Source organism: Diospyros lotus, chromosome 11, assembly GCF_014633365.1.
Source record: "Diospyros lotus cultivar Yz01 chromosome 11, ASM1463336v1, whole genome shotgun sequence".
Classification (NCBI taxonomy): Eukaryota; Viridiplantae; Streptophyta; class Magnoliopsida; order Ericales; family Ebenaceae; genus Diospyros; species Diospyros lotus.
The window spans coordinates 28,735,790-28,762,755 of NC_068348.1; the positions used below are offsets into that span (position 1 = coordinate 28,735,790).

General features: G+C 36.9%; 2 protein-coding genes across 3 annotated transcripts; both read right to left on the reverse strand.

Moving 5' to 3' along the window:
- Window positions 1-977: 977 nt before the first annotated feature.
- On the reverse strand, window positions 978-3,317 carry LOC127812663 (L10-interacting MYB domain-containing protein-like). Its single transcript, XM_052353158.1, has 3 exons — window positions 3,074-3,317; window positions 2,050-2,400; window positions 978-1,959 (listed from the first exon to the last, which is right to left on the reverse strand). The coding sequence occupies exons 2-3, from the start codon at window positions 2,398-2,400 to the stop codon at window positions 1,336-1,338; spliced, it is 975 nt and encodes a 324-aa protein (XP_052209118.1). The 5' UTR covers window positions 3,074-3,317; the 3' UTR covers window positions 978-1,335.
- Window positions 3,318-5,867: 2,550 nt separating this feature from the next.
- LOC127812660 (F-box/FBD/LRR-repeat protein At1g13570-like) lies at window positions 5,868-25,319 on the reverse strand. 2 transcript variants are annotated; one of them, XM_052353154.1, is made up of 5 exons: window positions 25,176-25,319; window positions 19,691-20,574; window positions 19,427-19,585; window positions 19,005-19,342; window positions 5,868-6,244 (listed from the first exon to the last, which is right to left on the reverse strand). In XM_052353154.1, exons 2-4 carry the CDS (start codon window positions 20,525-20,527, stop codon window positions 19,049-19,051), a joined length of 1,290 nt encoding a protein of 429 aa, XP_052209114.1. In that variant the 5' UTR covers window positions 20,528-20,574; window positions 25,176-25,319; the 3' UTR covers window positions 5,868-6,244; window positions 19,005-19,048. The 2 variants fall into 2 exon arrangements, with proteins under 2 accessions (XP_052209114.1, XP_052209115.1); XM_052353155.1 differs by lacking the exon at window positions 25,176-25,319 and adding an exon at window positions 24,969-25,116.
- Between the last annotated feature and the right edge of the window lie 1,647 nt (window positions 25,320-26,966).

A 26,966-nucleotide genomic window follows, 5' to 3' on the forward strand; every position in this document is an offset into this window, starting at 1 on the left:
TGCGTTGCATATACAACCGGATACTGATAAACTTGCAAGAAGCCAGGAACCACTCTTCAAGACTGAAAAATGCAGTGTAAATACAAGCCACAATTTAATTATTTCCTCTGCCAGAAGCTTAGATGCTTTATTTATTTTTCTTTTTCTTTCTAAATTGTCCAGCAGCATTTAAGCTCCTACTTTCAAGATTTTGCAATAAATTTGGATAAAATAATTATTAAAAAAACTGAACAGTAAGAACATGTGGTATTAGAGCACTTGGTATGAAATAATTATCAAGTACGTAACTCCGTCTCATAAACTCATAAGTTACCTTTACCAAACACTTTTGAGGTGAGAACCCATATTATTACAAGTGATACTAGAATTAACCTAAAATTACTATTGTGTGGGTGCAGATTAAGAAAGTGTTTTAAATCTGATTTGGGTTAGAAATATGTTTTCGAAGTATTTACAATTGGACATCAGAAATTAAAATTTAGAAAAAAAAAAATACAACCCTATATTAATTCCTAATTTATTCTAAGACTCTAAGCAACATTCATTGGACTGTTCACACTTGAAAATGATTTTTTGAACTTTTCAAGTATACTTGACTCCTTGTTTTATGGGGATTAAAAAAAGTATATTTGTACATAATATTTTCTCTACTTTTATTGTAAATAGATTATTTGTACAATGCAAACTCACAACTTATTGATCAATGAAAGAATAATTTTATTGTTATTAACCCAACTGTTTTCACAATTAAAAATGATTCACATTCAATTCTTCTACAACTCCATCAAAACTCTTTTAATCCATTAAAATAAATGAACTCATGAAATTTCAATAGAAAAGAAATACCCTTATTGTTGTAACACAACTAATTCTACAGCTGAAAATGGCTTATATTCTAACTCTTTTTACAGCTCAATCAAAACTATTCTAACCCACTAAAATAAATAAGCAGCTCAAAGAAGAATGTAAAAGCTGAATTTCCAAAATAAACAGAGGCAAAATGCATTTCTTGTCTCAATATTCATCCATTACATGAAGTATTTGGCCAAATATCTACAAAATTTTCAAAATTAGGCCAAATACCAAGGAAGTTGCAACTTTCACAAAAGAGAAATAGGAGTGAGCGAATGTCCATTTGCAGTTGTCTGAACTTGGATCATCATCATCATCTTGAATTTCAAAAAAACTTCTGCCAAAGGTGACAAACGCCTAAACTGTGTTACCGCCTTCCAAAACATCAATCTTCCATGATCCATAACATAAATTGGCTGAATAACCATTTTCTCTAGAATGGGTGATAAGGCGAACAGAAATTTAACGAGATGGAGAGGCTTTCTATAAATTAAGGAAAATTCCAGGCCGCTTATCCTCGTCCCTCTTATGGAGGTACTCCAACCAAGACACACGTGCCTCGTCATTTGGTTGACTCATGAAACAAGTCCTCATGCTGGCCTTGATGAAAAGGGTGGAAGCAAAATTCCACAATGAACTCCCAATCTGAATGGGGAGAGTCCGCAATACAATCATGCATTCTGGAATGCTTGGTTCTGATGGTCCTCCAACAGAGTATGAAGTATTTGTGCTTTTGGAATATATCTGCATTAAATCTTCAATATTTGTCATTAACATGGCAGCACTCGATACCCTTTCCTTCCTAGCCTTTTTAGGAGCCGATGTTCTCCCTTGTTGCCAACTTGGTTCTGGAAACAAATTGTCACCAGTTATGACAACATTGTGACTATCCTGCCTGGCGAATGACTTTCCAAGATCATTTATGTCCTGAGTGTTGTCACATGCATCATCATCTTTATCAGTACTTGAAAGTTTAGTGGGAGCTTCATATTGACTTGGGACTTGTGCCTTTTCCCCAGTTGTTGCAACGTCAGAGAACAAGCCATCGTAGCGAAACCATATAATGGATAGGTCTTTGTTCTTGAATTTTCGAAAATTTTCATTTTCCTGTCAAACAACAAATGCATACTGATTGTCATTTATTATATCAATTATATTAAATATCAAACAATGCATATGGAGGACAAATGGAAATACCTTAATTTTTTGTTCCCACCAATCATTATCTACCGCAATAGTCTTCTTTCTTTCATCCCATCCCACACTTGACTCTCCTCGCATCATTTGCTTAAAAAGGGTCCATTCCTTCTTCATAGCATCCCAGTGGTTTTTCAATTGTTTGTTTACATAACATTTTCCTGTTATTTGATTAAAACTCTTTACCAAATTTTTCCACCCGTCTTTATTTATAAATGATCCTGGTCTATTTCCCTTCTGAATCTCTTTTTCTACAAGCTCTATAAATTGTAGATGTGTGCAGTCATCCCACTTAGCAGAGGTTCTTCCCTTATTGGAAACGTTATTCATCTGTTTCTTTCCTTTGTCCATCTATATCATAACCAATAAACATCTATGTCATAACCAATAAACAAGGTGGGAGACAGAGAAATCTTAAAGTGATTAAATTAATATCCAAGACATCATAGGCCAGGCTTAAATGTACAAGGATCAAGTTAAACAGATTCAAATGAACACCAATTGATCCACCCCCCAGACAGATATGATATCCCGCAGCCATCTAAATAAAGTGATAAGGCAATGCAAGCATGCCATCAACTAAATTTTTTATTTAGTTCCTTGTGTGTGTAATTGTATGCGTTTATGCCATGGTAACAGCCAACTAAGTCCCAACCACATCACAGCATTCTCCAAAGAAAATAAAACCAACCTTTTCCCACAAACAACAAAATCCAGAGCTAATCTGGAGATTTTGAAATCAAATTATCAAATTTGATTGTACATTTAAGTAATTTATCAATCAAATTTGGGAATCACAAGTGAACCACATAAAACCCTATTCTCATAATAAAAAAATCCTAATACAAATACAGAGAACCTAACCTTCAATTTCAGACCTCACCACAAAGCTGGGGAATGCTAAAGTATATCCCTAAGCTCGAGCTCGGCTCGGCAATTCGGTTGACAAGCCGAGCTCGGGCTCGAGTTCCAAAATAGCAGATATCACAAATAAGCAAAAAGTCCCAAAATAGCACGATCATACCTTGACGAGAGCAGAGCATGCAGCGGCGGTCGGCGGCTAGAGGAGAAGCGGCGGCCGGAGCGGCGAGAGAGGCGAGGCGAAGCGCCGACGGAGAGAGAGGCGGCGGCAGAGATGGAGTATGCACCGGCGGTCGGCGGCGAGAGTAGCGGACACTCCGACGAGGAGGCGGCGGTGGTGGGGGGTCTCCCTCTAGCTGCTCCAAGCCTTCATCAGGCTGAAATTGCTTTGCAGATTTGCAATTCAAATGGAAATGCCTCAATCTAGGGTTTACTACTTATATCATATAAATTATAAACTAATTTTATATATACCTTTATTTATTTTATTTCAACCCTTATAATTTTATTTATTTATCACATTTATCTTTTTTTTTTTACTTTTTAACTATTTTCTATTCTATAATTTTTTTTAAAAAATATTATGATAACTAAAAATAATAATTATAACATCATATTAAAATACTCAAAAAAAATTAGTTAAACAAAAAACCTGCATATAGACGATGAATTATAATATATACTTGAGTTAATTCTTTTGATTGATTAATTAATTTTTATAATTCATATATATGGTTAAAAAGTATTAAATATATATTTTTTATAATATATTTATTATAATAAAATTAATTAATAATAAATAATTAAATTTAAAAAATAAAATATAATAAAAATGTATTGTTTAAAAATTAATGTATGATATCTGTGTGTTTTGTAACATATAATATATAAAATAAATAAGTTTTTATTATGCATATTACTCAAAATATGTAAAAAAAATCATATCTTTTAAATAATTATTATATTTTCATGACAATATTATGTATATATATTGATGTAGTGCTACATAATTCATAATAGTCTTATTTAAAATTAATAATACTTCTAATCATCATTATTAATTTTTGATAGAGTTATTATGAATTATTAGTGATTTTAAATAAAATTATTATAAATTTTATACTACCATGTCAGTTTATAAATTTTGTTTATAAATAAAATAAGTATTAACAAAATAGGTATCTGTAACGATTAAGTCAAGTAAATTATTCGAGTGAAATATTCACTTATTTGAGTAAATCTTTTTGATATTCTGAGTAAATTATAATTTTACTTGATTAATATTTATTCTTAATCAATTAATGATACAATTATATAAATTTGTTATTTTAATACAGATTTATTAATCGGTTAAAAGTTATAATTACTCAACTAATGTACCACTTAGTAGATTAATTATTTGATTATTCAACTGATTTTATTCCATTATATATTCGAGTAAAATAAATATATAATCAATTAATTCCTTAAATGTTTAGAATTTATTTAATTAAAAGAAAAAATAAATCGAGTATAATATTTATTGATCATTATTCAACTAAACATTTCCTTATTCTATTAAAATGATAATTATTTTATTAAACTCATATATTAGTTGATTAATTTTCAAATCACAACATATCTTATTATCAATACATTTTATTAATGATATTATTATAATAATATAAAATTTAATAATTTTATATTAAATAATATTTTTATAAAATTATAAATAAATTTATTAATATATTTATAAACAAATTTATTCATGAACCAATAATCGAGTTTGCTGTTTCTAAACAAACCAATTTGCAAGCCTATAATCAAGTATACTTGCAAGTCTCTAATCGAGTATTCTCGTAAATCTATAATTGAGCCACCTTGTGAACTACCAAACTTAGTTTTATAGAGTTCAAGTTCGACTCGTTTACAAATTGAGTTTTAAAGTTAAACTCAAACTTGATTCACTTATCATAACAAACGAACTCAAATGAGTTTTTAACGAGTCGAATACCGAGCTACTCATGAGCAGCTCAACTCATTTGCGATCCTAAGGATGAGAGAGTTGTAATATTTAAGAAGAGAAAAAATTGTAAATATTAGAGTTTTTGAAAGGCAAAATCATAAATTACTTAGTCAATAAAATAAGTTGATAACATCGTTTTGGGAAGAGATGAGGAGAACTTTTCTAAATGCTATTAAAATAACATTTAAACTCTTAATTTTTAACAAACATGTAATTAAATAAACTATATAGTGTTAAAACTCCGTTAATCATATCAAACTATCCAACTGAGCACCAAACACCCCCTTAATTATTATTAAAAAAAATTTGTAAGTTCCCTTAATTATTTCCTCTGCTAGTAGCTTAGACGTTTTATTTATTTTACTTTTTCTTTATTTCTAAATTGTCTAGCAGCATTTAAGCTCCTAGTTTTAAGATTTTGCATTAAATTTAGATAAAATAATTATTAAAGAACCGAACAGTAAGAAGAATCGATTATTTGACACACACAAAAAAATGAAAAATCAATTTAATTTGTGATAAAAAAAATTATTTGCCGAAAAAATTGATGCATTTTTTTGTAAGAATAATAATAATTTTAAATATTTAAAAACAATTGATTCTATTATTTGAATAATTTCAATTATTTTATAAATACGTGGGTAACTTTTTATTCTTAATTTATAATCTAAATATTTGATCTAAAGTTTTATTTTATTTTTATCATAAATTTAAGCTAAAATTATTTTATAAACTTTGTTTAATTGTAGGATAATGTTAATTAATATATTTGTAGGATAATTACTTAATTTTTGAATTAAAGAACAGAACAGTAAGAAGAACATGTGTTGGTAGCTTTTGAAATAAGATCAACACTCAGCACGCAGAGGAGGGGAAGTGAAATTTCTCCTTCTAGTAGTGTAAGTGTGCACTGGAAGGGAGATGAAATTTGCAGCTTGCATGGCCCCAGAAAAGTAAAACCAGAGAATAGAATTATATTTAAATTAATAAAATTAAGTTTTTCTCATCTCAGCACAACAGGAGTTTATCAGCAATACAAGGCAAACTCAAGTTTGTCACAAACCAGACTACTCTGCTACAATCTTTGGACAAGAATTTAGAAACAACAACAGAAAAGGAGCTCTCCAAACAGAGAGAAAACAGCAACAACAACAGATTTTGAGATCCCTCATGATGTAGTCAGGGGCTCTCTCTGGAACCTTTTGGCATGCCAGAATTCGACGACGATGAGAAAGTAATCTACGCCATTGCCATTGCTGCTAGCAATTAACCACCTTGCACGATTAAGATACAAGAAACCTTGAGATCTTCCCTCCCAAGGACTAATACCTGGTACAGCATTAGCAGTCAAATTACTTTTTTAGTTGGTGGAGGATTAAGAGGCAATAATTCAAAATATAAAAACAGTTGCAGCTGCTTAATTCTATATTAGTAGAAGACACCATTGTAATTCATGGCTCAAGAGAGAAGATCAATAACCTTCTCCAATAATGAATAACAGCAAAGATAGAATGACTAGAAATTACCCGAAGTTCCTAGCCAAGCTGGAACAAACATAGGGCTTAATACAAAATAGACCCTTTAAGGAATGAGATTGAGTTAGCTAAGCCAATACTTCAACAAATAGCCAAGGAAGTCTCTCCTTTCTAGTACAGAGTAACCAAAGATCAATTGAGCCACGTAATGTAAGACTAGTGAAGGCACCATCCACCATAGTTTCACACAAAATCAAGGAAACATTAGCAAAGCTGAACAATTTTATAGAATTTGATGGCCAATATGAGTCTAGAGGTCTTTCAGAAATATTGTCGCTTTCCCCTCTTCCTCCTCTTCCTTACTACATGAATCACATAGTTTGAACACCAAAAGATGTAGACTTTCATAAAAACATCAAAACCAACCCATTCATCTTGATGAAGTGGAGCACCACTTTTTTTAAGCTTAATTTGAAATTATCTATCGAAGGATATAATGGTCTTGGATATGATCAACCTGACTATCAAGTACTTTTACCTACATATAACTATTGCAACTTAAAGGGGATGTTTACTTTAAAATTTAATATCTAGAAGGTAAACAAGCAGATCCCTGCGATGAATGCTTCCTCTCAGAGCCTTTATAAATATATATAGGTGTGTATATATCATTATTTTTTTGCTAGGTTATGACTATCATCTTTGACTGCTGAGGGAAAAGTTAAGGATTAGACAGAAAAGCATATAATGGAAGTAACAAAATTCCTTATAAACAGGGAGAATCCAACAAAATGAGCCCATACGAAAGCCTAACATCCAAAGAAGAAAAGAACAAGCATTCAAATTCAAAAAAAAAAAAAAAAAAAACAAATGCATAAGGACTATCATTCATTTCAAGAATTGGTCTTCAATAGATAGCCAATATATATATATATATATATATATATATTAAAATGGCACATGCTAAAAAGAATGTAGTATTCATGTCTCAAGGCAACACATAAAAAGAAAAATCAAGCTCAAATCTTATTGTTGTTGGTAAGACATGTTCAGCAAGGAAAATCACAGATACATATTAGGACAAACAGTCGAAAGGGACTCCATATATAGGGGTCTCCTTCTTTTGTGGCCTCCTAAATGATGTCTTTCTTATTAAAAAAAAAATACTCAAATGGGAGAGATTTATTTTTTTTGAGGGAAGATGAATTTATCTGTTGTGTTTTCATATTGTACTTGTTGGTTTCACCATGTCAACTAAGTGATGGAACACAACTATATCAATTATCTTCATTCACCACCATCTCATGAAATTTCTCCATATGAAGATGGTGTTGAAACTTCATTTCATCATTACTCTGTCATGGGATGTTATCCACTACCGATCTCAAGCTTGGATAAAGGAGGAGGGTTGCGTTAGGTAACCGACAACCAGCGTAAAACCTAGTCAGATCCAAATATGAATTCTAGACAAACTATCTGTTGAGGCGTAATCCATATAGAAGTCTAGAATTCATGTAGCCGACCCCACATAGTGAGATAAATGCTAGTAATGTTGTTGTTGTTGTGTTGGAAGATGAATTTATCTTATCAAAAAGAGCACCTTGTACAAATGTCTAAAGCTCACAAAGTTACTGCAACTGTCTACTTGCACCAAAATTCAACATTAACGGCAAGAGAAAAGAGTCTTTAGTTTATTGTGAAGGATACTTCCCCAACTCTTTACTTTCAAACTTCTACCTTGTTACTTTTGAATAAGTTAGCCGATCCCACATGATGGGATAAAGACTTGACATGTTGTTATTTTATTATTGTTGTTGTTTTTACTTCTAAATAAGTTCATGATGTTAAAATTAAAATCTCAAACACAATGGAACTTCAAAGGTGATGCAATAAGAATACAAGGTATTTGAGAAGCTATCGAGTAAAGGACCTTATAAAAGCTCTTCTTGCTTTACAAAAATCACTGATTTATTATTCCCACAAAATCATTGAGGGATATATCCAAACCAGATGCATGATCTGCAACAAAAGTCTCAGATGTTTTAGCTCTCCTCTATCTCTATTTCCTACCCACAATGGCCCACTGTATTGTCTTCACAATATTCACTGTCAATGGTATTGTTGAAATTCCCAGCTCTTCTGCACAATAATCTTGCATTCAAATAAGAGCATCCATTCTTCATGTCCTCATACTCATTTGAGAATGCATACTTTTTGTCACGATCCAATCCCACATCGGTAGTCTACCAGGAAGGTATTGGGTATGAAACTTGGTCCCATAAATCACTTTCAGCAAGCACTTTTTGGTGAGGACCCGTGTTGTTACAAGTGGTATTACAGCTAACCCAAGATTACTATTGTGTGGGTGTGTCAAGATCCTATATCCTCCTCATTTAGGCAATGTATAGCTAGGAGAATATACAGCTTTCAAATCTCATTGATTATTCCTTTGATTAGGGTGATGGCAGATTCTTAGGAGTTTCTAGATTTAGCAATGTAATCAGATCCTCTATGTGTATATATATGCATGTACAGTTTTCGATATACAATTAATAGAGAGATTACATTCGTCGCATGGTATCAGAGCCAAGTTCCTAGGGTGTCTATTCAACCTTCATCATCTCCATCCCACAGCTTGTTCTGTCTCACTTAGAGGTGTCAAAAGGGCCGGGCTTTGGCACGGCCCGTTACTGTTCATATGGACCGGGCCCGGCCCGGCCCTCATTGGGGGGCCGGGCTGGGCCAAAGAAAATGGGCCCACGGCCCGGCCCGGCCCGTGGCCCGTTGGGCCCTTACGGGCCGGGCCCATGAAGCCCTTATGGGCCAGGAAGGCTCTTACTCATTTTTTTTTTAATTTTGTTATTATTTAGTAATTATTGATATTGGATATTAAAAAATTTAATTTCGCAATATATATAAATAATAACCATCAATTAATTTATTTAAAATTTTTAAGTTAAATTTTTTATATATTTAAATTATAAATAAACATTCTCCTTTTTATATGTACATTATTTTTCATATCAATTCACAAGAAAAATTATAAGGCATATAAATTAATGAAATAATATTTAAAACTTAAGAATTAAGATAGAAAATATTTTAAAAAGAAACAAATTAATTTTTATATATGTATATATTATATGTATTATTTTTAAAAAAAATATTTAAAAAAAAAAAGAAAAAAAAAAAGGCCGGGCCCACCGGGCCCGGCCCGTTAGGCCCTGTGGGCTAAGGGCCCGGCCCGGCCCTCTAGCCCACGGGCTGGCCCGGCCCCTTTGTAGGGGGGCCGTGGGCCGGGCCGGCCCTTTTGACACCTATAGTCTCACTGGCCTTCATTGCTAGCTAATTTGCCCTCGTCTATCGAAGGGTTTCTATAGGTTCCCTTTGTCGAAACTGATTGCCACAGCCACAGGTTCTGCCCACCAGAAGTTCAGCGGACAAAAGCACTCTGACGTTAAGTCCATGCCGGCACAGTACACCCGGCTCGATTCTGATAGCATCCCAACCTACCTGACTCGTCTGTGTCAGGCATTGAGCGACATGAACATTTGAGCCAAATCGATGATCATCAGCCTTGGTCAGTGAGTTCAATAGCCTTGGATGGTAGATAGTCGTGCGAGCCTTGTTCGCGAGATTCATCTGGTTTACATTCCAATCTTACCAGCCTGTGTTGTCACTGCCATCCTTGGTACCATTCTCATCCAAGCCACCAGTTGACGTCGGCAGTTGTTACTGTCAGAACCTCCTTCCGATTTCAACAGACTAATCTCCCTGTGCCATTATGTCTAACCACTCATCCTCTGGCATCAGCAGTCCCACAAATCCCATTTTAACTGATCACCCAACCAACCATCCATCCTCAGGAGAGTTACAAAATCTCCATGCCTCGTATAGATGGAATGGAAGGAACTATCTGAAGTGGTGACAATTGGTTCCTAAATTCCTCAAAAGGAAGGGAAAGCTCAGCCACCTACTTGATACGGGACCTAAATCCGATGATCCCAAGTTCAAAGCATGGGATGAACAAGAATCGATGGTTATGGCATGGATATGGAATGCAATGGAGCCAAAAATCAATGATACATGTATGTTTCTCTCTAATGCAAAGGAGATTTGAGAGACCGTCCAACAAGCTGATAGGATACTAATAATTGAAAGGAATTACAAGGCTGAAATTAAAAAAATGAAATAAAAGTGAACATTCGAGAGGTCCACGCTCTCCCTCTATATTCACCAAAATATCCCCCCCCCCCCTTCTACTCCATTTGCTTTTCTATTTATAGGAATACGTTGCCCTCAAATGCCCCCCCCCCCCCCCCCCGCTCTTCCCATTCTACCCCTTAACTGAATTTGTTAGTCTGCACCAATTGGCCTTCTCCTATTTCAATTCCTATTCTGTCCTTATTGCTTAGGTCTTTGGTAGTGGAATGTTATGGGTTGCCTATCAATACTGCCCCCACAGAACTCACCTTGTCCTCAAAGTGAAAAACAGGAAACTGTTATAGGGTTCCCAGGTGGTCCAGGACCCACTTGGGCTTGGAGTATGTGAATCTTGTCTTCAATTCGCTAGGCTGTCTCCATGATTTGCGATAGACCCGATGGCTGTAACATCCTAACCTCTGCCTTGATTTCTGGCTTCAACCCATTAACAAAGAGGCCCTCCAGTATGGCCTCCGAAACTTCGCCCACCGGGGCCTCCAACGTCTCAAAGAGAAGGTGGTACTCCCGCATGGAGTCCTCTTGCCTGTGGGCCAAGAGCCTCTCCTCCATTGATCTCTGCGAAGACCAGAATCGTCTACGTAGATGGATCGTCAACTCCTCCCAACTCCTGACTCTACACCGCCTTTGTTCCCATTGAAACCAGGTGAGTGTAGGCCCATCAAAACAGAGAGCTACTGAGTCTAATTTCTCAGCCTCCATCAATTGGTTGATGGTGAAGTATCTCTCGACCCTAAAAACCCACCCGTCAAGGTCGCCCCTTTCGAAGATCGACATCTCCAGTTGCCGACTTCTACCATCTTGCCTCCAAGGAGCTTTATCCTCTGTTCCAACCTCGCAGCTACGTTCCCCCTATGCTGGCGAGCCAACCATGGTAAGGGACGGGTCCGCCGGTATGTCCTCCTCTCCCCGTTTCCCCTTTCGCCCCCTCTCCTACTCTCCCCACTTCTCCGCCAACAAGTTAAACTGTTCAAGTACCGTTGCTAAACTCTTCTCAATTCCTTGCATCCTCTGAAACTCGGTCTTAAGCAAGTCCATTCCCGCTTGCAGACCATCCATCCTCCCCTCTATTTGTTGCTGGTAAGTCTCCAACCTCCGCTCTAGCTCGCCCACCCTCTCCGAAACAACCCCCCCCCCCCTTCTTTGCTCTTCCCATTCTACCCCTTAATTGAATTTGTTAGTCTACACATGCACCAATTGGCTTTCTCCTATTTCAATTCTTATTACGTCCTTATTGCTTAAGTCTTTGGCAGTGGAATGTTATAGGTTGCCTATCATAAGCATACTCCAAGAAGAATGACTAAGCCCAGATTTATGAAATTAACGTCAAACTGATGGCTACCAAACAAGGTAACCTTTCTGTCATAGTGTATACAAATTTGTTGAAGAACCTATTGCATGGATCACTATCGTTCCCTTCCAATGAAAGACCAAGAGGATGCTGCCACTTTACAACAATTTATAGAAAATGATCGTATTTACGATTTCTTGGCTGGGCTCAAACCTGAATTCGATCAAGCTCGGGTGCAGATTTTTGGTAAGGAAGAACTGCCATCGCTGAATGAGATCATAGCCATCTGGGCAGAGGAGAGTCAAAGGAATGTGACACTTATAGACCAAGGAGTGGAAGGATCAACACTAACCATATGGGGCAACAAGGACAAGACAAGTGAACTGTATCATGAACCTAGGGTTCATAACAGGTTTAAGAAGTAATTGGGGAGGAATTGAATTGGGGAAGAAGTCATAATTGAAATAGAACTGATAACAGAATGATTGGAGAAGGAAATGGAGCAGAAATGGGGGGAAGATATCAGTAGAAAGGGAGAAAGTAATAGAGAGAAACGAATAGGAGAATTAGAGAGAAATGTAAAGAGAAAAATCAGAGATTCAATATCAATTTTCAGCATGCCTTCTCCCATTGAATGGGATGAATACATATAGGTGCTGCTTGGCGTGGGTGTGGATGCAGCAGATTATCCCCCCCTCCAGCAGTTACAACAAACTATTTTGTCCTTTTCCTAAGGCCTCACATGTGGCCTTTCTAATTCTAACAGAATTGATAGCTGGAATATAGGTACAACAATTAAAGTAAAAGAAATACAGCATAGCTATTCTAATTACTCTTGGGTTGTGACAATTCCCTCTCCTTGAAAAGTTTCTTGTCCCCAAGAAACTTATTACAACCGAGCTATTGTTTCTTCAACCAATGCCCACTTTCTCCATCTGTTTAATTCTTCTTTCTTTCTTTCTTTCTTTCTCCTTCTAGGCTTCTTCTTCTTCGTTATTAAGTTTACAAGATCAAATCCAAGCATAAATTGGCCCAAAATTTCAGTAGGGAAAACTTCATCACCGTCCAATACAAGTAAGAAGGGCAGATCTACAGCCATTGTTGCTGTTACTATATCCCCATTCAACCCACAGCCATGTTTTGCTGCAGAAATATCAACAGCAGCCTCAAAATGCAGCAATGGAGGTTTGTATTCTTTCCTTGAATACTCATACCAAGGCTGTTTGTGAGCATTAACATTAGGAGATGCTGCAACTTCACTTCCAACCAACGATTGCTCAATGATTGACACCTGGCCAAGTGTCTTAGCACTAGTAAGAGTGCTTGAGAGGCTGTCAATTGATTGAGTGTCATCCTCGAATCCCTTTTCCTCACTTTTTTCTTCCTCATCTTCTTCCTCTTCCCCTTCTTCCTTAAAGTTGGACTACTCTTGTTGCAGAATCCCAAAAACATCACCATCGAGAACTTCTTTTCCCTTTTGTTGGCTGCAATTCCCCTCTATTTGGACTTCTTTTTCAGCAATATCAAATGACCCCTCTACATTGGCTGCCCTATCTATCTGTTCATGACAAGTTCCCTTCGAAGGATGTAATCCATCACCAATATCATCTCTGATGCTGCCAACATCCTTTTTGATATTGCTGCCTAATTCAAAATACCCAAGCACATACTCGGAAGTCAGTGATGAATCAGTTTCCCACCTTCTTGTCTTCTCCTTCGGCTTCTCCATTTTAAGAAACTCCTCCTTATTAAAACTTCCATGATAGTCATCAAAGTATTCGGCGGAAAAATTGTAATGATACTCCTTAGATAGTATCATTGCAAACTCTTGCAACTTCTCGCAAAACATTCGACCGAATTCCTTGCACTCTTCATCAAACCCACTACTAGTTCCTTTGTCCCTTCGGCTAGTCTCATTCTCAAACTTCTTTTCCCAAATTTGATGCTTCTGGTCAACTGAAAATGTAACATTCTTTGGCTACCATTGAAGCTCCATTCCAGCTGAAAATGAAGCATTCTTTTGCTGCCATTTAGGGCTCATTTGCTCCATGTATGCACTGCTCCCCTTGGCTGCCTTTGTTTCCCTTTGCTCACAGCCTCAAGCACCGACAACCAACGAGCTGGATAAGCTGAAGGAGTCCACTTCCCACATGAAACCCGCCGAATCCGCTGCACCACTCTGATCTACAACTGAGTTGCCAATTAAAGCTAACTAACGCAACGGATAAACAGCCTCCAGAAAATCAATTGACTCCAAAATAGCTGCTATGCCTTCACCTAACTAAATTAATCAACTCTGCTGCTTTGAATCACTAAAAATCTCAGCCGAATTCAACCTGTTGCTCCCGATTTCCATATAATAATTACCGAAATTATTGGCCGAGGGTCACTCACCTGCTGCGCCGTCCAATTCCGAACTGAGGGTGCTCGCTTGTTTGGATATTAACTACCGACCAACACCACCGTTTCTGTTGTTGCTGGCCCTCCTGGCTGTCTGTGTCACCACCTCTGATGGACTCCCACACCAATCGCGAGGGCTTCTCAGTTTGCGTTGCCTCTAATGCCGTCCACGTTGCCAACTTCAACGGATCTCCCGTACCAGTCATTCTCTCTAGTCGCGAATCCTCCTCTGGTTCTACCTACCCACTAGTCGCGTTTGATAATGGTCGCGACACCTTCCTCGCCCCTGCCGTCAACTCCAACAAAGCTCCTGCAACCTATCTTCCGCTTCAGTCGCACACGCCTAGGCCGTCTGCTTCACCTTCAACGGACTCACGCTCGCCTTGGACAGTCGCCACACTCCCAAGTCCAAATCGCGACCTCCTAGCTGTTCGCATCAACACCAGCGGACTTGCTATCACCTCGGAACTTCTGCCTATCCACAAACGGCTGGGTTGCTCACCTTCCTTAATCGGTTCTGTTACTCAGTTGGCGCCACTCTAATACGTTAATCAACCCTAGCGCAACCCACGCTTCCTAAATTTGCGATCGAGAGTCATGGCGGACTCGTCTTCAATATTCCAACTCAAATCTACTGCAATCACGAAGGCTGAGAATTAATCATCCGCCAAGATACCCTCCAAGCACGCTGGAATACTTGAACTCGCTTATTCCGTTTAATCACTGAAATTGATTTCAGCAGCCTTCGAAACGAATTGGAACCACAGCCAAGAACCGTTGCTCTCTTCGACTCTAGCTAGATTACCTCCAAATCGGATCGGACACTATTGAATTTCTAAACTCATAGCCGAGGACGACTGCTCTGATACCATTTGTCATGAACCTAGGGTTCATAACAGGTTTAAGAAGTAAATGGGGAGGAATTGAATTGGGGAAGAAGTCATAATTGAAATAGAACTGATAACAGAATGATTGGAGAAGGAAATGGAGCAGAAATGGGGGGGAAAAATTAGTAGAAAGGGAGAGAGTAATAGAGAGAAACGAGATGGAGAATTAGAGAGAAATGTAGAGAGAAAAATCAGAGATTCAATATCAATTTTCAGCATGCCTTCTCCCATGGAATGGGATGAATACATATAGGTGCTACTTGGCGCGGGTGTAGATGTAGCAGATCATCCCCCCCTCCAGCAGTTACAACAAACTATTTTGTCCTTTTCCTAAGGCCTCACATGTGGCCTTTCTAATTCTAACAGAATTGATAGCTGGAATATAGGTGCAACAATTAAAGTAAAAGAAATACAGCATAGCTATTCTAATAACTCTTGGGTTGTGACAAACTGCTCTGCTACCAGCAAGTAAACGGTCTGATTCTAAGCCAAATAACCGGTCTCATCTCGTGAGCAATTACTACAAAAAGAAGGGGCATGTCAAGGATGAATGCTATAAGCTTTGTGGCAGACCCCAAGAAGCTGATCATGGATATGGTGGACAACGGAAGGGGCAGGTCAATCTATCCTAGTCAAAAGAGCTGCCTCAATCAAAGGAGGAGTTGGGATCTCAAGAATCCTCTAGCACAATGAGACTTTACAAATAAGATATCAAAAGGTTGAATTCCTTTTTCGAGACTCTAACTACATCCTCAAACAACCCCGATGTTTGCTCATTTGCGTAGTCAAGTATGTCTCTCGCCTTTCATGGTTGTAGTGCTTCAAATTCCAGGCAACCCACTTCATGGATAATTGATTCTGATGCAACTGATCACATGACCTTCTCTTCAAGTTCTTTCTCCGCCTATTGAGTCGGTCTATTCGAGAAGAAAGGGTACCATGGCTTCACCGAAGCACGCTCAACTGCCTAAACCAAATCCCGACCTTGGAGTAATCACAGAGGTTAGTACTTCAACTCCTCTTGTTATTGATTCTAACCATGATTTCCCCTTTGAGAATCCCATAATAGGAAGTAGGATCTTGATGCCCTCCGAAAAGGTAGCTAGAAGTGCACAAGCCACCCTTTGTCCCATTTTGTGACTCTTAATAGAATGTCACCTTCACACAAAAACTTCCTCATCCATCTTAACTCAATCAAGATACCACAGATCGTGTTTGAGGCACTAGAGAGTGAGGAGTGGAGACATGCCATGAAAGTGGAAATGGATGCACCAGAGAAAATCAAAACATGGAAGGTGGTTGATTTACTGAGAGGAAAAGACCCAGTGGGTTACAAATGGATGTTTTCCGTAAAATACAAGGCAAATGAATCTCTGGAGAGATACAGGGCCCAGCTAGTTGCAAAGGGTTACAACCAAATGTATGGTGTTGACTATCAAGACACATTTGCACCAGTCTCTCCCCAGCTAGTTGCAAAGGGTTACAACCAAATGTATGGTGTTGACAATCAAGACACATTTGCACCAGTGGCTAAGATGAATACCGTGAGAGTCTTGCTATTGTTGGCATCAAATTTTGATTGGAATTTGTTCTAGTTTGATGTGAAGAACACCTTTCTACATGGGAATCTAGAAGAGGAAATTTACATGGTCTACCCTTCGAGATTTGACACTGATACGAAGAATAAGGTATGTAGACTCAAGAAGGCTCTTTATGGATTAAAACAGTCCCCTAGGGCTTGGTTTGGTAGATTTACAAAAGCAATGTTGTCGATTAGATATCGACAAAGTCAAAGGGACCACACCTTGTTTGTGAAACACACAGAGTTAGGGGGAATGACTATGCTTCTAGTTTGTGTGGATAATATTATTGTTACTAATAATGACGAGAAGGAAGAAAAATACCTGAGAGAATGCATGTCTAAGGAATTTGAATTAAGGATATGGGATGATTAAGGTACTTCTTCGGAATAAAGGTGGCACGGTCAAGAAAGAGAAGGAATCTTCATGTCACAGCAAAAATATATTCTTGACTTACTTAATGAGACTAAGCAAATAGGATGCAAGCTTGCAGACACGCCAATTAAGGTTGACCACAAACTCGGTGAAGCCGTTGATGATGAGCCAATAAATCAAGGAATGTATTAGAGACTTGTTGGGAAACTAATTTATTTATCACACACTCAACCAGACATAACTTATGCAGTCAAAATAGTTAGCCAATTATGCACAATCCCAAGAGAACACATCTTCATGTAGTATATCACATTATTCAATACTTGAAGACCCATATGGGTAAAGGAATTCTGTTCAAGAAGCGTACAAGTCTTAGTCTTGAAGCCTACACGGATGCTTACTATGCAGGTTCCATAGTTGATAGGAGATCAACTTTAGATTACTACACCTTTGTTGGAAGAAATTTGGTCACATGGAAGAGCAAGAAACAACTAGTAGTGGTCAGATCAAGTACGGAAGCTGAGTTTAGGTCTATGGCACTGGGTATTTACAAGCTACTTTGGCTCAAGATAATACTAGAAGATCTTAGGAATAAGTGGGAAGGTCCTATGGAATAGTATTGTGACAACAAGTCAGCCATTAGCATTGTTCACAATTATGTTTAACATGATCGGACTAAACATGTAGAAGTAGACTGACACTTTACAAAAGAAAACCTTGACAATGGATTAATTTGCACACCGTATGTCTCATCCAAGGATTAGCTTGCTGATGTTCTCATTAAGGGGTTATCTAGTCAAACATTCCATAAGATTGTTGGCAAGCTGGGAAAGATAAACCTATATTCCCCGGCTTGAGGGGGAGTGTCAAAATCTTATATCCTCCTATTTTAGGCAATGTATAGCTAGGAGAATATAAAGCTTTCAAATCTCATTGATTATTCCTTTGATTAGGGTGATTATAGATTCTCAGGAATTTCCAAATTTAGCAATATAATTAAATCCTCTATGTGTATATATACACAACACACGTACAATTTTCGATATACTATCAATAGAGAAATTACATTCATCATAGGGTGCAGGTTAGGAAAGTGTTTTAAATCTGACTTAGGTCAAATTGAGATATGAAATTTTTGGCCTACCAAGGATGCCAGAGATTAAAGGGAGGGGAGTTTGCCATGGCCCAATCCCACATTGGCAATCCACTGGGGACGTCTTGGGTATAAGCCACCTTTAGTTGGCCCTTTTGGGGGTGAGGACCTTTGGTGTTACACTTTGGCCTATCAGTGACGCTATCTAACACTCTATAACCTGTCAAAATTGCTTGAAAGCACACTCCCTATTCTGGATCAGCCGAAGCATCAGCTTGCTTCAACAGACCTTGAATCTTTTTTTTGGTTGACAAACTTTCAATAGATTTAATAATTGTTCCCCACCTCCTATAAGTTCTTCCCAATTCTCTTCAACCCCGCTTTTGTCATCCTATCTCAAATTTGAACCAGTGATACTAATACATTTTGGCTCCTCCCTAAAACCAGTCTTTGAATTTTCACCAAATCATGCAAATAAATTAACCAAAGGGAGAGACTTTTTCCTTAACCATGCTATTGGCATTTTTGCTAATATCTTGACCTACACTTCAACAAATATTAGGAAGTCCTCTTCATTAGCATCTTTTCCGGCTCAAATTGTGTCACTGGACAGCTAAAACCTGAATATATACCATAGGAATTCTCTGGTGGGTAAGATGAACATGGTAGGTGAAGTAGAAATTGCATATACCCAAATGTAAACCTAGGAACACAGGAACGCAAGGCAATAATAAACAGCAACATAAAAAAAAGGATCATCATCCTACCTCACGGAAACAATCGCTGGTGAAAGAGGAGATAATCATGTCACCTAAATTGCGTCATAAGAGACTTCTGCTAGAGGTGATAAGCGCTCAAATTGTGCCACCTCTTTCAAGAACCTATTTGTTTCAAGAAACGGCAACGAACTTAGATCAATAACCATTTTCTCCAGGACGGGTGATGTGGCTAACAGAACCTTAATGAACTCCAATTGAAACCCTTTGTCTGATGTTGGTTGCAATTCCACTTCCCGAAGCCGATTTAAAGAGATATCCCACCATCCTTGCTCTTCTAAAGGTTTTAGAACAGGTTCATCAACTTCAAATTCATCATCAGTATATGCCTGCAAAGAAGGAACCATAGTCTCAACCAGAAGACTGATAAGGTACATTATAAACACAGGAAACATGACCTTGTCAGTATTTACCAAAATTACAATTTTTTCCAAGTTTGGGGCGCTTCTAATTAAACAAAGAACACTTGAGACCTCATTGGCATCCTCTAGATACATAGCAAACAACTTGAGAATCTTGAGATGGGTCAAGTTAATTGCAAGTCTTCTTGGTATGCGACCTGCAGAAATCAACTGGCAGCAGGACAGGAAAATAAATAAACATGGCAACCTCAACTCTGCCTCAAACAGGAAATTAATAAATGAATAACATGCTAAAATAAACTTATATAGTGTTACCTCAAAACAACCATAGTTCAACTCCAAAAACTCAATGGCAGGTAGACCAGAAAAAAACGCAACCCACTTAGATATGTCTTCCCCAATAACAGAATCGAACAAAAAAACTGTAACTCTAGCAAGGTGGGGGGTATTTTTGTAGCATATGGCATCAAAACGGCCCTCAAAATTTAAGCATGTAAGATTAGGTGCAATAACTTCAAGGTAACCGAAGCTGGTGCAATTCACAAGTCTCAGCTCTTCAAGTAGTGGGCAAGTGGAGATCAAACTGGAGATGACCTCAGAAGTAATAGAAACTTCCTCAAGCTCCAAGGAAAGGAGCCCGCTAAATCCTTCAAATCCCAGAGGAGGATTGAAAAGGCAATTACGTAGTTTCAAATGCTTAAGCTGTAGACATGAAAAAATTGAGGATGACAAACTATAACGTCCACCTGTCGGAGAAACTGCAGCTGGCAATTGAAGGATGAATTCCTGGATACCATTTTTTGACAAAAAAAGTATCAGTTGATCCATCATAGGACAACTTTCCAGTTCTGATAAGGATAGTTCAAACTTGAGTATTGGTCCACGGTGTTGGAGTAGAACTCGACCAATAGTCATCATAAGCATTTCCAGTGTTCTCCTTGATTCTATGTAGAATGCATCATCAAATACAAGCCGGGGAAGTGTCACCCAAGCAAACCTCCATTTCTTTGAGAGAACACTTGTCTTCACTGCATCCTGTATTGGCATGCGCATTAGAATCTCTTCTATCACGTTGTGAGGGAGGCCACTGATCATGTCTAAAGTTGAGCCTTGCATTTTCTTTGCACAACCTTTTTGCAAGTCACTAGCCATTATGACAAAGTATCACACTCCTTGGGTAGTGGTTTTTATTGAATTTCCTGGCACACAAAAGTAAAAAAATGAATCAAGGAGAGGGCCATTCTGATATCTACTTTTATAATGTTATTAACAACCCAGATTTGCATCTCTAGAAAGGAAAAAAAGAAAAGAAGAGGAGAGAAATCATGAAAGCAAGATCCCTGGAACTTATCTATTGTTACATAAAATTGCATCACTTTTGGACTCGGCAATTTGGATACTGCTTTGTTGTGTGGGACTAATCCTAGATAGATAAAGTAGTCCCCTCCCAATCCCCTAAAAAGATAGAAAGGCAAGAATTCCAAAAGGCAAACATAAAAGGATACAAAGGTCAGGGCTTCATCAGCCAGAGATTGATTTTATTTTTTGATATCTAATTGCTCAATAAATGATCATCTTTAATAAGATTGTTGGCCAATTGTGCAGTTAGGCTGCCACCCCATTGCACTGGGGAAAATTATTTCCCCATTATAGTATTCACTGGTTTGTGTGCAACACTATGTTCCAGAGAGAGGTGTCAAACCAAGATAAAGAAATAAAGAAACAAAAAATAAAAAACTGTACCACTCAGCAAAGGCAAGAACGACCTGCCCACCAAGAGCATCAAAGATTTAGAACATTCTTTCATTTTTTTATTAAAATACTTGGCAGAAAACTAGACACATTCTCCCACACGAGGACATAGGTATGATCCTCCCAAGCATCAACTAGATTTCTTTAGCTCATGGAAAATTATGGCCAAATCTTAGCACTATGGAAAAGCTCATCTATGGTGCGTATGTCACTACAAGATGGCAGGCTTTATTTAGCATTGAAAATATAAAGAGCTTTCTAGCAAAACACACACACATACACACCCACAGCAACACACATATATAGAGAGAGAGCTTTACCATCAAGATGGTTAGACCAGTGGTCTGAGGTCTATTAATACTAGCAATAGTGGTCAGAGGAACACATCTCATCCCTTGCACCCATAAGATGACTTGGGACTAGGGGTGGGTGGTGGGCAGTTTGAAAAGTGTTCTAAATCAAACACACGGCCTATAGTTTGCCTACCTCCCAGACCAAAACCAACCATGTGCTTGAAACCAACCAATTCATAGAATAGCAGTTTGGGAAGTTTATAGCAACAACTAAAAAGGAATAGAAATAGCCTAGAAAGATCCATGGCAACAATGTTATTGAATTCCATAAATAAAGAAACAAATTTATCAAAGTTCCCTATTTTCAGAAACAACAGAATGCCACCTGCAAACCTGAATCCATCACAGCTTATTGATTATTGTCATGGGGACAGGGAAAGATAATAATAATAACCAGAAACCTTGAACCTCCAAGACAGTGCCCATTAACTACCAACAGAAATTGTAAAGTGTAATGTGCCAGGAAAACACAAGATATTGAAGTTCAATTCTCATTCATATCTCCCCAAAATGCAAACGTGATGCAAAGGTGTTATAACCAAAGGACACATGTGCCAGAATCTAGCAAATAACACAACAAAGTCTGAAATCTGAATATGTGAAGATTTCTGTCATAAACAATTGGCCAAGAAGCACGCCTCATTTCAGATCTGGGTTCATTTTCAGATCCAGATTGTACTCAGATCTAAAACTCATTTTCAAATCTGGACATCTGGGTTCAAACCCTAATTTTTTTTGTTCATTCATTTTGTGTGTAAATTGTGGAATCGCAAAAGAGTATTGGGAAGTTGGAGACAAAGCCTAATCACAAGAGAAAGAAAGAGTGGAAGAATAGTACCCACCAAAGAAAAGAACAGAGTAATCTGAGCACAGGCAATGGAGCTTTCCATCGCCTTCACATTAAACCTGTGTAGACTCACTTCCAGATCTTGGTCAGGCAAAAAGACTGACAGACAGAAAACCAAATGAGGAAAGGAGAAATGAGAAGGCGAGAACAGCGTGACTCAAGAAAACCAAAGCTTGAGAAACCAACAAAACTTTCTGAGTTGTTTTGAGCTGTACACGTTTCGACTGAAGCTTTTATAAAACCAACAACACTTTCTGATTTTGTAGTTGACAACAAAACTGCGGTTTTATAGCTGACAACAAAACTGCGGTCAATCGGTTTGGACTTCAGTTTACTGAAGGATTAAACTGAAACCAAATCATTTTGGCTGACTTTTAATTTCCCATACCATACTAGACTGCTGCTTGGCGGAGATCAATGTACGGAAGTTTGGGTCGGTTTGGTTTGGTTGGTTTCGCCGGTTTATATTTTCCTTACTTAGACCTTCTTGGAACTTGATCTTATCATTCCCTCGCTTGACGGTTGTGTCAAGTCAAGAGGGTCAATTGGAGTACAATTTTGCCACATTGATCTTTTGCATGGATTTGTATTATTAATGTAACTTTTAGAAGTCAATTGATATTATGAACACCATGCCACCAACTCTAAATTAGTTAGAATAAGATGCAATTAATGATGATGGCCCCTACTTGGATTTAATGGGGTAGGGGGTCAGGATATGGCTCAAATGTATCCCATACCTCTTCTTATATCTTGGCTAATAAAGAGGTTGTTATGCTCACGTCCAAGTAGGATTGCCTACAATCACCTCATACTATCCAGCAAAAAATAAAAACTATGAACAGCATTCTTATTAAATATAATTGTTAACTTTTATAAGCATGTTTGTAAATATGATAAAGTGGTTTTCACTTTTCAATAGTTAAATCAACAAAGCAGGCTACTTGAAAGTAACCAAAAAAGACTTTAGAAGCAGGGTTGCAAATGAGCCAAGTTGTTCACGAGCAACTCGGTGTTCAGCTTGACAAAACCTCGTTTGAGTTTGTTCGTTAAGGTAAACGAGTCGAACTTCAACCTAACTTTGAATCTCGATTTGTAAATGAGTCGAAGTTGAGTTCGGTAAAGCTCGGCTTGTTAAAACCCGTGAACATGTTCAATTAGAAGTTCATAAATATTAATAGGGTCGATTAGAGACTCGTAAACATACTGGATTAGAAATTCTTAAATAGCTTGTGAACAACCTCGTTTATAAATACATTAATACATTTATTTATAGTTTTATAAATATATTATTTAACATAAAGTTATCAAGTTTTAAATTATTATAATAATATAATTAATTTGAATATGTTTAAAATTATTATATATATATTAATTTAATCATTTAACACAATATAATATATGTATATATAATAAAGCAAAATAGAAAATTTGGTTCAAGTAAAAAAACATATTTTGGCGAGCCTGAGCCTGCTGGTGAGCTTGAGCCTAGAAATTGACTTGTGAGCCAAGCTTGAGCTCAGCAAAGCTCGATTTGGTTCGATTACAACCCTCATAAGTGATATGGCATCCCTATTCATTTTTCAACAGAAAAAAATAATAATAATGCTAATGAGACAAACAATGCAACATCGATATACAGTTCTACACCTTTCCATACAAAAATAGGTAAGTGTCCCTTGAGAGGGCGAGCTTTAATAGCAATAATAGTAAGGTTGTCTTCATGAATAGGAAGTCATTGATAGCTAATAAAAAGGATCCCCTCTTCAACTCTCGCAAAGTGGAGAGTTCATTCATTACAGATGCCCTTTAGACAATTGTTTTCTTAAGCTATGACCTATACATGCACTGGTATCAACTATTTTGTTGCCCACAGGCTACAAACAAATCAAGATGTTCCCAATAACCTTATGAAACATAACGCTTGCTAAGCTAAATTTTGAAGTTTATTTGATAATTAAGCTTCCCTAACTTCGCTTGGGGAGGCTCATGAATAAGGACGTAATTAAAACCAAGGTCCCTCCTTTTATCAAGTTCTTATGTGAAATCTTTCTAGATCTCTTGGTTTCATATTTTTAACTTTTCTAGCTAAAGTTTTAATGTTCCAAACCAATGAATCAGTATTCATGCTTTATAAAAATGAAATATTAAGCGGCTAGTTCAAAAAATAGCTCAATTTTGTGAGTTAATTCAAGCTCAACCTCAATTCTGGTTCATTTGGATAAATGAGTCAAGGTCAAGCTCTTGGATACAAAGGTGGCGCAAGCTTTTAGTACGAACATGCTCAAACACCCTATTTTTGCTTGGTTTGGCAACCTTCAGAGTACTAGTTATTCTAAAATCATTATATTTAGTTTCTGTGGCATATTGAGGTCCACGCATTTGCTCACTAAAGAAGGACCCATTTTTTTAATACTGTCCTGGCTTCTAAAATCACACCAACTTACCAACCCAAATTCAATGAAGCAACAGTTGGGTGTTCCAATCCAACAGCACGGTGGTTTATGCTCAAAATGGCTGGATCCTCGGGTCCTCCATCCAGAAGGATAACAAAGACTGGAGATTGATTCTCCATCATGAACAGTTAGCACTCCGTGGAGTGGTGGTTGCTGACAAAAACAAAAACAAAAACAACAAATACCTCTTTTCTTCTTGCACATTTCATTGATCCATAGAAGCTGAAGGTGAAGCTTCTTACGGATGAATGCTACATGAGCAGCAAGAAAAGTGAAAACTCAACCAACAATCCGTTGTCTGTTAGTAAGAAGAAGAAGGGTTCTCATCTAATCTTTCCTTTGGGATTGTTAAGGGTTTTAAGTCAAATGAATGAAGGCTAATTGGGGCTCACCTGAGATGAAGACTTGATCTCGATGCGCTGTTGTTTAGGATCCACTGCTCCAAGAACCTTCCATCGCGATATCCATTTCCGCCGAAACCCTCCACAATTTTGCCTCAAATCATTGATGTGTGCCCGTTACTTCTCTCTCTCTCTTTCTCTTCCACCAAATATATATACTCTTCCACCAAATATATATATATATATATATTCTTGTCCCATTCATACAATTAAAAATTAATTTAAAAAATAATATATTTTGTGTTCTTTAGTATGATTTTTAGATAATATATATTTCAACTCTCATATATTTTTATTAATGATTGGTGATAAAACACATTTTTAAAAAAAAATATATTGTATTGATAAAATTGTTTTAAATTTAAAATTAAATATAACAAATATACATTATATACAAATAAAATATATTTATTACACCTCAATAAGTAATTTAAAATACTAATTAATATCATCCAATAAATGAAGCATGTTTGTAAAGTATCACATTCATGGGTTCAATTTGCTAATTTGAAATAAGATGTGATCTTTAGATCACTAATTTCAATTGATTCTTAGATCATTCAATTTTGTAAGATTTTAATAATTTAATAAATTAAGGGTGCTTCAATCAGGGTCTGTCAACAGCTAATGATGTAGGCCCCATAATTATAGATAATATTATTTTATATTCAAACAAATATAACAAGTATTTTTTTTTTTACTTTAATATTATATAATGTTTTGGGGCTTATTATTAGTTAACTTCTATTAAATATTTTAAAATAATTAAATTATTCTTATATTTTGAAATTTGAAAACTTTCATATCTCCTGTTGAAAAATATTCTCCTGCCCACAATGAACATATAAGAGGGAGAGAATAAGGTCCACGCTCTTTATCTGATTTTATTTGTATCGGACAAACGTTATGTTGTCTAACATAAATAACATAACAATTTCGATATCTCTCTCCTTCTTAATTTTTTGTTTGTCTGTTCGATGCAATTAATTTTTAAATAAATATCAATCTTTTTTATCCTTCTTTCTTTCTTCTCAATCATTTTTTTTTTTTCTCCTCGTTCTATCTCAATTCAACCTTCAAACCATGGTCGATGATAGCCCACAACTCATGGTCAGTGTCTATGTTACCCCTGCCATCCTTCTCTCTTTGTGTATATATATAATTTTTGTATTTTCATCGATTGATTTAAAATGTGAGTTGTTGTTCTTTATCTTATTGTTTTTCATTTTTCTCTTCTCTCCCTTGCTACCCCATTTCTGTCTCCAGTAAAGGAACCTCAATTCAATAAAACCAGTGGGGTTCAATCCTTTTTATCGTCAGTGACGCATAGAGCAAACACTAATTGGGGTTTCTAGTATCAATTTCTATTTGGAGTTGGGGGATTTCAATTTCTTCGATTGGGTTTTGAGAGTTGATTTTTTTATTGGTGTTGGGGTTTTCAACTTGGGTTGTCTCTTCCCCTCTCACTCTCTTTTTCTACCCACACTTCTATTAACGAACACTAACCCAATTATTATGTTACATTCATCGGATATTGTTTTGTTGCTAATAATAGTTTGATCGACGTGAACAAAATCAGAAAAGAGCATAAACCCCTACCCCTTGCATTATCGTGTCAAGATCATTGCCCCAAACACTAAACCCAACTCTTTCTTCTCTTTTTCTCTCATTTTTTTCAACTAGGAGTGTGCAAATGGTATAAATTGAACTAATCGATTAAACTGAATCGACCGATTAAATAAAAAAATTAAACTAATCGATAATTAAAAAAATCGAATCTAA